This window comes from Zootoca vivipara, chromosome 5 (genome assembly GCF_965207765.1).
Source record: "Zootoca vivipara chromosome 5, rZooViv2.hap1.1, whole genome shotgun sequence".
Taxonomy (NCBI): domain Eukaryota; kingdom Metazoa; phylum Chordata; class Lepidosauria; order Squamata; family Lacertidae; genus Zootoca; species Zootoca vivipara.
Genome location: NC_142588.1, coordinates 2,965,357 through 2,977,898, shown reverse-complemented (window position 1 = coordinate 2,977,898; position 12,542 = coordinate 2,965,357). Strand labels below are relative to the sequence as shown.

Genomic DNA, 12,542 nt, shown 5'->3' with positions numbered 1-12,542 from the left:
ACTTTCAATAATATATGTTCAAGTAATAATTAGGGTTGTCAACTTATTAGAGGCCCTGTCCCAACCTGTGCCATTTGCTTTTCCTGGCTTGGTATGAAAAGTGATGTGGAAAGATTTATTTCTTTGTTTACTTTCTGTGCTTGGGGGGGGGGGAGAGGGCTAAGCAGAGAAGAGGGAGATTGGATTTACCGTAGTAGATACAAGAAGTAAAAAGACTCTGTACTTTTAATATTGCATAGAAGAGGAAATTTCAGTAGCTGCTACAGCATGTCACACAGGGCTGCATCTTTTCAAATTATTTTTTCTGTGCCAGAGGTTTTCAACCCTTTTGAGTCCACGGCTTCCTTGACCAACTACATTCTTTCTTTGCCTCCCTTGTGGGATCCCTGGTAAAAACTTATGTTATTTCATCATTTAGCAGTTTTGCCTATTTTTTTTTTTTTTTAGATTTAAAATTTAAGCAGCAGAGCTTTGAAAATGCTTTTAAAAATATGACCCACCCATTCCCCTGCTAAATGCTGTTTTTGAAGGCAGCCCTGTTTAGGGAGGCTTTTAATGTTTAACAAATTAGTGTATTTTAATGTTTCTGTTGGAAGCCGCCCAGAGTGGCTGGGGAAACCCAGCCAGATGGGCGGGGTATAAATAATAAATTATTATTATTATTATTATTATTATTATTATTATTATTGTAAGTTTTGTAAGACTAGACCCATCTTTCCCCTCTTGTTACTTGAAACCCTCACTCTCCTTCCTCTGCCACAAATTCGTCTCTCTACCTTCCCATGTCACCATTTATAATCTCCCAGACCGAACAAAAGGATGGATTGGATTCAAGTTACAAGGAAGGAGATTCTGACTAAACATTATGAACAACTTTCTGACAGTAAGAGCTGTTTGATATTGGAGGGGACTTCCACAAGAGGTGGTGGACTTGGAGGTTTTTAAGCAGAGGTTGGACAGCCATCTGTCTTGGATGTTATATTTAAGATCCTTGCAGTTCAGGAGGCTGGACTGGATGACCCTTGAGGTCAGGGGTGCCAACTTGAATTGGGGGCCCCAGGTAAGCCCCGTCCCACATAATCACATGATGCAGGGCGTGCACACCATTTGAAACCCAGTCTATTATTATTATTATTATTTATTATTATTATTATTAATTTGAATGGCAACAGACATCAACTTGGGGGGCTGCCCCCTCTAATATTTTATTGGGGGTGAAGACCCCATGGCCCCTAAGAGTTGGCTCCTATGCTTGAGGTTCCATCCAACTCCTACCATTCCTTTTCTAGCAGGTAGAAAGGGGGAGGGGAGTCAGGCAGCAGGAAAAGACGCCTACTCCTGCCTTCTTTCTATGTTCCTTTAAATGTGTTTGTGGGAGGGGAGATTATGGGCTTGTTTTGTTCTTGTTCTTGATTTTATTATGCATTTTGTATTTTTATTTTGCAGTTTAACCTGTCAACTGCCCTGAGATCTACGGATGAAGGGTGGTATACACATTTAATAAATAGTAGTAGTAGTAATAAATAAATAATAATATCTCAACTTGCCATCGGGAGTGCTGAAATCTTGTCCACATAGCTGCCAAGTTATCCCTTTTTTACAGGGATTTTCCCTTATGCTGAATAGGCTTCCTCGCGAGAAAAGGGAAAACTTGGCAGCTATGCTTGTCCATCTTATTTTGACAGCTGTTCTACAAATCTAATTCCCCTTTTCCTCCTTTGCATCTTTTCTTTTCATGGCTACATTTCAATTGGTGTTTTTTTATCCTGTTAGGTGGATGGATGAGTCCCTCATTCAAGAGATCACACCCAAACTGATTGGGGATTGGCCCAACACCTACACATTCAGCAAAGCCTTGGCAGAGTATGTAATTCAGCAAGAGAAAGGTAACCTAAATACTGCCATCATTCGCCCATCCATCGTGAGCTGCAGCTGGCAAGAACCTTTCCCCGTAAGCATGACTGCTCTTCCATTTCTGCTGAGTACTCTGAAAATTTCCACTGCAGCTGTTGCTTTGCTCCCAGCATTTTGTCTCTCTGGAAATTGTTGCTACAAATACATTTGCTAAAAATCTCAATGGCATCCATTCCTTGGACTGTCATGCTTCTTGGCAACGAGGGGAGAAAGGAAGGGGAACCATATGGATCCTGGACTATGGATTTCTCCTCCATGCCGCTTTGGGGGAATTCAGGTCCAATTTTGTGTGGGGATGAATGCATCCTGCGGGGAATACTGTAGATAACCACTTTTCATTACTCGTTTATAAAGCACCTACAACTGATACTGTGATTTAAGACTCGAGGTTACTCCCTAACACTATGCTTATTCCTATCATGCTTTTTGGATTACTACATTACTTAGAATGTGGTGAACTGCTTTGGGCAGAATCTTTTGGGCAAGTGGTGATTGATAACATAAACCGATGAGGATGACTTTTTGCAGGGTTTCTTTTCTGGGGGTACTCAATGTCCTCCAAAGGTTAAAAGTGTGGCACTTCATGGTGAGTACCGGCACCTTTTCTTCTAAAGAAACCAAAAAACTAGGTGGGTTTTTTTAGTGAATTGGATTTAGGTGGTGGATTGAGTCATGTAGTCACCTTATCCCAGTATTGCCACAACATCCTTTTGAGAGAGAGAGAAAGAATTTGGAGACAATTTGAAAGAGGGATATCTCACCATATTGTGTCCACTCATTCCACTTTTGCCTCTGGTAAATGGATTTGGAAAAGTTTTGTATTTCTAAAATCTACAAAACCTATGTGAGCAGTAGCTTGCTTAGACAAAATATGTGAATGCCACAGAAAGCAAAACCTCTCAAAAACCATTTTCAACACTCTTAAAAAAGTGGTCTATGACCCGGATCCATGTTTATTTATTTTTTTACCACATTTTAACCCACTTTTGTTTGCAGACTCACATCAATAAAAACCATCAATCTCAGGCAGAAAAAAAATGTGTGCTAGGCTTCAGAGTCATAGATTGGAATATGGGAAATGTGTTATGCATAATCTCACCCCCCCCCCCAATAGACACACTCAAAATCTCCCTCTCCATAATTGTTTCCCTTATTTTTTTTCCAGGGGTGGATTGATCAGTTCAATGGACCATGCATTTACTTGATCGCGGTATGTGTCACTTAGTAGAACTCCTGAGATGCAGGACCAGGGCCTGGTAGATGTGGAGCTGGTGTTTCAGTCATATGTAACCTCTGATAATTAATACTTAATGTCCTTAAGAAACAGAATATATTTAATGTGGCTTAACACCGTGTCCTTGCAAGTGGAGTTGGTGGTATACCTGTATCTCCTTTTCACCTTTTAAGTTGCATTACTGAAACAAATGAACTTTTCAATGATATTCTAATTTTTCGAGTTTCACCTGTACTTTGAACAAACAATGAAGCAGCAACAATTGGTGCAAATTACTATTAGTAGTAGCAGTAGTAAAATTTATATACAGGGGAGGTATTAGTAGTAGTAGTAGTAAAATTTATATACAGGGGAGGTCTTTGTAGCCTCCCTTATTTTTAGTTGAAGAGAGGCCAGAAAGCAGGCCTTGCCTGTTGCCAGTTTTTCCCCACCCTCTTTAAATTGGTTGATTGGTTGGTTTTTGCTGCTTGGGAAGGTAGCGGCGAGAATGAGGAGAGGGTGGCCATACTTCATGTGGGTCTTTTTTGCTTTCCTCAAGAATATGCTGGGGTGTGGGCACACAGTTCCTTTGCACGTAACCATGGATGATTTGGAAAACAAAAACAAAAACAAAATCAGAATGATTTTCAAGGTGAGGCAAATATAATTTACCCATAACTATCACCTTTCAGGTGATGAAAGTAGTTCCCCGTTTTACTGAAATCTCGATCTTATTTCAGGTGCTAACTAGCCTCTTCTCCATCCCACAGGCTGGAAAGGGGATTGCACGGATCATAAAATGCAACAAAGATTCAGTTGCAGATATGATTCCTGTAGATATTGCCATCAATTTGATCCTTGCTGCTGGATGGTACACTGCAGTTCAGAGGTAGGACTGATGTTTTGTGATGGACTTACATGGACAAATGGGTTACTGAGATTCCCCTTCCTTCCTTCCTTCCTTCCTTCCTTCCTTCCTTCCTTCCTTCCTTCCTTCTTTCTTTCTCTCTTCTTTCTTGTCTTTCTTTTTCTTTTTCTGGATTTGGTCTCTTATATGATCTTTGATTTTGGATGGCTCTTGATTAGTACTAACTAGATGTATGTCTTAACATCTAAAAATATATATTTTGATAGATGAAGACATGTACAGGGAGCTGACAGAGAAAAGGAAGGGGCCTGTATGAAAGTGGTTTTCTCAGGGTGTGAAACGAAGGAAGAGGAAGCTCTCCCAGGTGGGGGGATTTAACTCTCTGTATGTGTGAAGATCAGGATAAAAGGGTGGCCAAGGGCTATATTTAAAGTTTTGTGTCTTCTGAATATCCTATGAGGATTATTAATGTGCCGTATTTTCTTTTTCTCGTTAGTTCTTTCTGTTTTCTAATATTGTTTTCTATTATTCCCCTTATTTTAGTTGGAATTTTATGGTTTATTAGGTTGAAAACCTTTAATAAAATAGTTTTTTTTTAAGGACTGATGTTATGAACATGCATTCTACTTTCTACCTTCCCTTGTGAGGTAGGAATGCTGAGATATGCCTTTTGTGTAGCTCGCTCGCTTATGGTATCGCCGCCACCACATTTTAATATGAACATGTGCAAATTCAAACTTCTCATTCATTCATTCATTTATATATATATATATATATATATATATATATATATATATATATATATATCTCAGCCTTCCTGTCAGAGGAGTCCAGGGCGGCTAACACAGCAGCCTTTAAACAGTACCATGCAAATAAAATAACATCATAAAAAAGCAAGCGAAAGAATTACAAAATTTAAAGGGGAAGAAGAGAGACCTAATCAGCTGTTCTTCCAGCATTTACAGCCATTGTGAGATAGAATCATAGAATCATAGAGTTGGAAGAGACCACAAGGGCCATCCAGTCCAACCACCTGCCAAGCAGGAAACACCATCAAAGCATTCCTGACAGATGGCTGTCAAGCCTCTGCTTAAAGACCTCCAAAGAAGGAGACTCCACCACACTCCTTGGTAGCAAATTCCACTGCCGAACAGCTCTTACTGTCAGGAAGTTCTTCCTAATGTTTAGGTGGAATCTTCTTTCTTGAAGTTTGAATTCATTGCTCCGTGTCCGCTTCTCTGGAGCAGCAGAAAACAACCTTTCTCCCTCCTCCATATGACATCCTTTCATATATTTGAACATGGCTATCATATCACCCCTTAACCTTCTCTTCTCCAGGCTAAACATACCCAGCTCCCTAAGTCGTTCCTCATAAGGCATCGTTTCCAGGCCTTTGACCATTTTGGTTGCCCTCTTCTGGACACGTTCCAGCTTGTCAGTATCCTTCTTGAACTGTGGTGCCCAGAACTGGACACAGTACTCCAGGTGAGGTCTGACCAAAGCAGAATACAATGGTACTATTACTTCCCTAGATCTAGATGCTATACTCCTATTTATGCAACCCAGAATTGCATTGGCTTTTTTAGCTGCTGCATCACACTGCTGACTCATATCGAGTTTGTGGTCTACCAAGACTCCTAGATCCTTTTCACGTGTACTGCTCTCAAGCCAGGTGTCACCCATCCTGTATTTGTGCCTTTCATTTTTTCTGCCCAAGTGTAGTACCTTACATTTCTCCTTGTTAAAATTCTTCTTGTTTGCTTTGGCCCTGTTGTCTAATCTGTTAAGGTCATTTTGAAGTGTGATCCTGTCCTCTGGGGTATTAGCCACCGCTCCCAATTTGGTGTCGTCTGCAAACCTGTTCAGGATGCCCTCAAGCCCATCATCCAAGTCATTGATAAAGATGTTGAATAAGACTGGGCCCAAGACAGAACCCTGTGGCACCCCACTAGTCACTACTCTCCAGGATGAGGAAGAGCCATTGATGAGCACCCTTTGGGTTCGGTCAGTAAGCCAGTTACAAATCCACTGAATGGTAGTGTGAGGGACAGGGGATATCGCGAAGTCCCTCCCCTCCTGAGTTCAAGCCCGTCCCCGAGCAAAGGGGAAAGCAGGGAGAGTTCCGATTCCAGTGGGGAAGCAGGAAGTCGTGTCCGAGGCTCAGGCAAGGTAGAGGAGCCAGGGTCCCAGGTGGGACAGGAAGGGGCAAGTAAGGGGGGAAGACCCATCCCCCCAACTCCAGAATTACGCAGGAAGAGGAGGGGCAAGAGGATGGGTCTGCCAAAGCTTTTGTGTTGGAGAAAGACGCGCCAAAAGCCATTAGGAGGTTCTGAAACCGACTGACAACATCGCTCCGTGTAAATAGCAATGACTTGAGCACTGTAAATACGCAGCACCAATAAAAGAATAAAATGCAGAGCTGCGTAGCGTCGTTACTCTGAAGTAGTCCACTCCGGCCACTGTGACAGCAACCTCCTAATCATTTTTGGGCTACTTTGGAATTGCCGGGATGAGCGTGTCAGAGGCGGAGAAGTGGCGGCAGATCGCTGAGCAAGCCCAGCTAGAACTGCAACAGCTGTCGCTGCAGGCACAGGGAGAATTGAAGGCAGCTAAAGAGGAGACTAAGAAGGTCCAGGACGACCGGCTACAACTTGCGGAACAGGTGAGAGAGCTCCAGGAAAAAGAGCAGCATTTAAGGGCGGTGGCGGTAGACCTCCAAAACAAGCTGGATGCAGAGAAAAACAAGGCGGGAGGGGCACCCCAAGTCCAAGTGCTGCCAGGAAGGAGAGCCGGGACCCTAGTAAGCAAGTTCAATGGAGACCCGAAGGAGTTTCAGGGCTTTGAGACTGAGATTGTGTATGCTCTTGAGCTGCACCACGATGAGTTCCCTGATGATGAGCACAGAGTAGCGTTTATTGTGGAGCACCTTACAGGGGCGGCCAGGGAGTGGCTAAGACCGTTAATTGCAACAAGGAATCCTTGCATGAAGAATGTCAAACTATTTCTAGAAGGTTTGAAAACGATGTATTCGTCCGATAGTCATATGGACCAGACTAAGGAGGAACTTCATAATTTACGCCAAGGAAATATGACAGTTCGCGCGTATTGGGCGAAATTCACCATGCTGGTGCACAGATTGGGGTGGGATCTGGAGTCTGCCCCAATGCAAGCGGCGTTTTACTTGGGGTTGCATGAGGAGGTGAAGGATGAGCTCTCGAGAGGTCCAAAGCCCAGTAATATGGATCAACTGAGCAAAGCGGCTCTGGCGGTGGGGGTGAGGCAGGAATCCAGATGGAGCGACAAGCAAGCAACGCGCGCAAAGCGGGCTTGGTTCCCACGGTCGCAGGAGAAGCCACTCCCTCAACAACCCTTTCAAGCCACGCCTGGGGCCAGTCAGGACCAGGAACCCATGCAGATTGATAGCGCGCACGCGCGGGCTTTTCAAACCCCAGCGGCGCCAAGACGCAAGGAGGGAAGGGGTGGGAATTGCTTTCTCTGCAACTCCCCCCAGCATCTCGTCAGAGACTGCCCACATCGCAGGGAGTGGCAAGGAAAGGCGGGAACGGTTGTGCCCTCCCCCACTGACGCAGCACCACAGCAGGGAAACGGGAAAGCCTGGCTGCAGGAGACAGGGGGCGGCAGCCAGGCACAGTCAGCAGACAACAGCCCCAGCCCACCCACCCGCACAGAGAGGAGCAGAGCCAGCCCACCCCTCCCAGAGCAGGAGTGGTTCTAGAAGTGACGCTCACGCTCCCAAATGGCTATCCATTGACGGTCCTCGCCCTAATTGACAGTGGTGCCTCAGCCAACTTCTTCTCGAGAAACTTTGCAGAAGAGCACCAGATCCAGCTTCTGCAGCTGGATTTTCCTCTGCACGTGGCAACCATTGACGGCAGAGAGCTGCTGGGAGGGGCCATCACTCATCAAACCCCCCCCATGAGAATGACGGTTGGAAGGCACTCAGAGACACTGGCATTCAACGTCACCACCATCTCAGACCCCCCAATCGTTTTGGGCATGAGCTGGCTGGCGCGCCACGACCCCTCCATAAGTTGGCATCAGAGATGCATCACTTTTGGATCGGACTTTTGCCTGGAACATTGCATGCAGCACCAACCAGGGGAGGGGCCTCCAATAGCCACGGTGGCCACCATGCACGTCAAAGGGGGTGAGGCGATACCCAAACCATACTGGGACCTGCAGGAGGTCTTCAGTGAAGCGGAGTCCGACCACCTGCCCCCACACAGGCCTTTTGACTGCCAGATCAACCTGGTGCCTGGGGCAACTATACCCCCAGCCAAGCTGTACGCCATGTCAGACCAGGAACTGGAGGATCTGCGCGCTTTTATCGACAAGAACCTCAAGCGGGGGTTCATCAGAGAAAGCAAGGCAGCAGGGGGCAGCCCGGTCTTCTGGGTGGACAAGAAAGACACGCAACAGCGCCGTCTTGTGGTGGATTTTAGACGGCTGAATTCGGTGACAGAGCCAGTGGCTTTCCCCATGCCCAGAGTGGATGATCTCCTGACAGCGGCACGCAGAGGCAAGATTTTCACCAAGCTAGACCTGAGGGGGGCGTACAACTTGATCAGGATCCGGGAAGGCGATGAGTGGAAAACCACGATGTTCACGCCTCTGGGCTCTTTTGAATATCTGGTGATGCCCTTCGGGTTGCAAGGGGGCTCAGCATGCTTCCAGGCCTTCATGCACCACGTCCTGGGGTCCCTACTCTTCAGGAAATGCTTGGTCTTTCTGGATGACATCCTTATTTACTCCAACGACCCAGTGCAGCACGTGAAGGACGTCAGGGAGGTGTTACAGCGCCTGAAGGAGAACCACCTGTATGTGAAGCTGGAGAAGTGCAAGTTTCACACCAAGGAGGTGGACTTCCTGGGCTACAAGCTGTCAGACAAGGGGCTGGCAATGGACAAGGACAAGGTGCAGACCATCCTGGACTGGCACAGCCCCAGGACGCGCAAAGATGCCCAACGCCTACTAGGCTTTGCCAACTTCTACAGGAAGTTCATCAAGAACTTCTCTCGAGTTACGGCTCCCATCACTGACTGCCTGAGAGGCAAGCAGAAGTTCAGGTGGACACCAGAGGCGCAAGCAGCGTTCGAAAGCCTCAAGAGGGTGTTCGCCTCAGACCAGAACCTGTTCCACGTGGTTCAGGACGCGCCCCTACGCATTGAAACAGATGCTTCTGATAAGGCTGTGGGCGCCATTTTGTTGCAACTGGACGCCAACAGAGAGTGGAGACCCTGTGCCTTCTTCTCCAGGAAGTTGACCCAGCCCGAGCGAAACTACACAGTTTTTGATCGGGAACTTCTTGCGATCCACGCAGCGTTCCAGCACTGGAGACACTTCCTGGTGGGCGCCAAGCACCCCATCCAGGTGTGCACAGACCACAAGAACCTGGAGTTCTGGAGAACTGCCAGGGTGCTCAACCAGCGGCAGATACGGTGGGCGGAGTTCTTCTCGAACTTCAACTTCTCCATACACTACATCCCAGGAGAGCAGAATGTCAGGGCGGATGCCCTCTCCCGCAAGCCAGAGTACATGGAGGAGGAGGCGCCACCAGCCCCAAGGCACATTTTCCCCCCGTCGGCATGGTCCTGCGGAGCAGCAGTGGTGAGCGAGGCAGAACTCACAGCACTGACGGCAGCGGATGAATTTGCCAACCGCATCTTCAGAGAACTGAGAGGGGGGAGGGAGCAGGCAAAAGACTTTGCAGAACGCAGAGGGCTGCTTTTCTACAAGGGTGCGCTGTACCTACCCACCACCCAGCTTCGACGTACGGTCCTCAAGCAGATGCACGACAACCCTACAGCGGGGCATTTTGGAAGGGACAAGACCACTCACCTAGTCATGAGACACTTCTGGTGGCCAGGGGTGAGGGAAGATGTTCGAGACTATGTAAGGGGCTGTACCACCTGCCAGCGGGCGAAGGTGGTCAGAGCAGCGCCACCAGGGTTGCTGGAGCCCTTAGCCACACCACACAGGCCGTGGGAAGTGGTGTCCATGGACTTCATCACAGATCTGCCTTCGTCCAGGGGTAAGACTGCAGTGTTGGTGGTGGTGGACCTCATGTCCAAAATGTGTCACTTTATACCGTGTGCCAGGGCAGTCTCGGCAGAAGAGACAGCCAAACTGTTTGTTGATCACATTTTCAGACTGCATGGATTACCTTTAAGGGTTATTTCGGATCGTGGCCGCCAATTTGTTTCCAGGTTCTGGCGGCGGCTCATGAACCTCCTGCAGGTGGAGGTCAGCTTGTCGACGGCTAGACACCCGCAGACCAACGGACAAGCGGAGAGGGTCAACGCCATTCTGCAGCAGTACCTGAGATGCTACGTCAGCCAGCGGCAAACGGACTGGGTGGATCGCTTGCCACTAGCAGAATTTGCCTACAACAATGCAGTGCACGTCTCCACAGGGGTGTCGCCCTTTAAGGCCAATTACGGGCGCGACCTCAGATCTTTCCCAGAGAGGGAGAGGGAGGAGGAGGAGGAGGGCCCACAGGCTGAGGATTGGGCAGAGGAACTGGAGACGGTGCACCAGCAGCTCAGAGAACACTTGGAGAGGGCCAAGGAAGCGTACAAAAAGGGGGCAGATCGCCACAGGCGACAAGGGGAGGTCATCAGGGTGGGGGACAAGGTGTGGTTGTCCTCGGAGGGCCTTCCCACCAGAGGGAGGTGCAAAAAGCTGGCACCCAAATGGCTGGGCCCCTTCACGGTCACGCAACAGGTCAACCCGGTGGCATACAGGCTGGCACTGCCAGAGGACATGAGGGTGCATCCAGTGTTTCATAGATCGCTGCTGTCGCCGTACAGGGAAAGCAGCAGGCTCAGAGACAGCGAACAAACCCCCGAGGGAGGGGGGGAGAGGGAAAGCAGGGAGCAACTCAATGAGGCCACGGCCATCCTGGATTCAAGGTGGGGGGTGGGGGGCCTGGAGTACCTCATGGCATGGGAGGATGCTCCACCGTCCCAGAATGAATGGGTTCCCGCCACTCAGATACAGGAGGAATTCTTGGTGGAAGAATTTCACGCCCTCTTTCCCCACAGACCCAAGCCCTGGCACATGGAAAGGGAGGGGGAGGAGGAGGAGGCACGGGAGAACAGCTCACCATGGCGCTGGGAAGCGGAGTTTGAGGAACCAGAGGATGAGGTATGGGTGTCGCCAAGATCCACCCAGTCAGAGGAAGGAGCAGATTGGCAAAACATTTTTACCCCCACCAGCTCTGACGCCACGGACTTTTTGGGATTCCCGTCCTCCCAGGCGGAAGGGGGGGGCTCGCAGGACTGGGGGGAGGTGTTCACACCAACGGGCTCGGAGAGCACCGAGTTTTTAGGCTTCCAGTCGTCACCGACACATGGGGGGGGCCTGGGGAGGGGTGAAGGAGAGCTTGGGAGGGGGGTGGATGTGAGGGACAGGGGATATCGCGAAGTCCCTCCCCTCCTGAGTTCAAGCCCGTCCCCGAGCAAAGGGGAAAGCAGGGAGAGTTCCGATTCCAGTGGGGAAGCAGGAAGTCGTGTCCGAGGCTCAGGCAAGGTAGAGGAGCCAGGGTCCCAGGTGGGACAGGAAGGGGCAAGTAAGGGGGGAAGACCCATCCCCCCAACTCCAGAATTACGCAGGAAGAGGAGGGGCAAGAGGATGGGTCTGCCAAAGCTTTTGTGTTGGAGAAAGACGCGCCAAAAGCCATTAGGAGGTTCTGAAACCGACTGACAACATCGCTCCGTGTAAATAGCAATGACTTGAGCACTGTAAATACGCAGCACCAATAAAAGAATAAAATGCAGAGCTGCGTAGCGTCGTTACTCTGAAGTAGTCCACTCCGGCCACTGTGACAGGTAGCATTGTCTAGCCCGCGTTTTACCAGCTTCTTTACAAGAATATCATGGGGCACCTTGTCAAAGGCCTTGCTGAAATCAAGATAGGCTACATCCACAGCCTTCCCTTCATCTACCAGGCTTGTAATTCTGTCAAAAAATGAGATCAGATTAGTCTGACGTGACTTATTTTTCAGAAACCCATGCTGACTTTTAGTGATCACAGAGTTTCTTTCTACGTGCTCACAGACCGTTTGCTTAATTATCTGTTCTAGAATCTTTCCTGGTATTGATGTCAGGCTGACTGGGCAGTAATTGTTTGGGTCCTCTCTTTCCCCCTTTTTGAAAATAGGGACAACATTTGCCCTCCTCCAGTCTGCTGGAACTTCGCCTGTTCTCCAGGAATTTTCAAAGATTATTGCCAGTGGTTCTGAAATCACCTCTGCCAGTTCTTTTAATACTCTTGGATGTAGTTCATCTGGCCCTGGAGACTTGAATACATCTAAACTAGCCAAGTATTCTTGTACTACCTCCTTACTTATTCTGGTCTGTGTTTCCCCTGCTGAATCATCTGCTCCATATTCTTCAGGTCGGGCATTGTTTTCTTTTTTGGAGAAGACTGAGGCAAAGAAGGCATTGAGGAGTTCTGCCCTTTCTCTGTCCCCTGTTTGCATTTCACCATCTTCTCCTCTAAGTGACCCCACTGTTTCCTTGTTCT

At 48.3% G+C, this 12,542-nt stretch overlaps 1 protein-coding gene across 4 annotated transcripts in view; it reads left to right on the top strand.

Moving 5' to 3' along the window:
- The window catches only part of FAR2 (fatty acyl-CoA reductase 2), a 59,608-nt gene that overhangs the window by 28,003 nt on the left and 19,063 nt on the right, over positions 1 to 12,542 (top strand). For all 4 annotated transcript variants that reach the window (XM_088669972.1, XM_088669971.1, XM_035138489.3 and 1 more), the window contains exons 5-7: positions 1,774 to 1,951; positions 3,080 to 3,124; positions 3,898 to 4,016. In XM_088669972.1, coding sequence (XP_088526098.1) covers positions 1,774 to 1,951; positions 3,080 to 3,124; positions 3,898 to 4,016 — 342 coding nt within the window. The remainder of the gene's footprint in view (positions 1 to 1,773; positions 1,952 to 3,079; positions 3,125 to 3,897; positions 4,017 to 12,542) is intronic.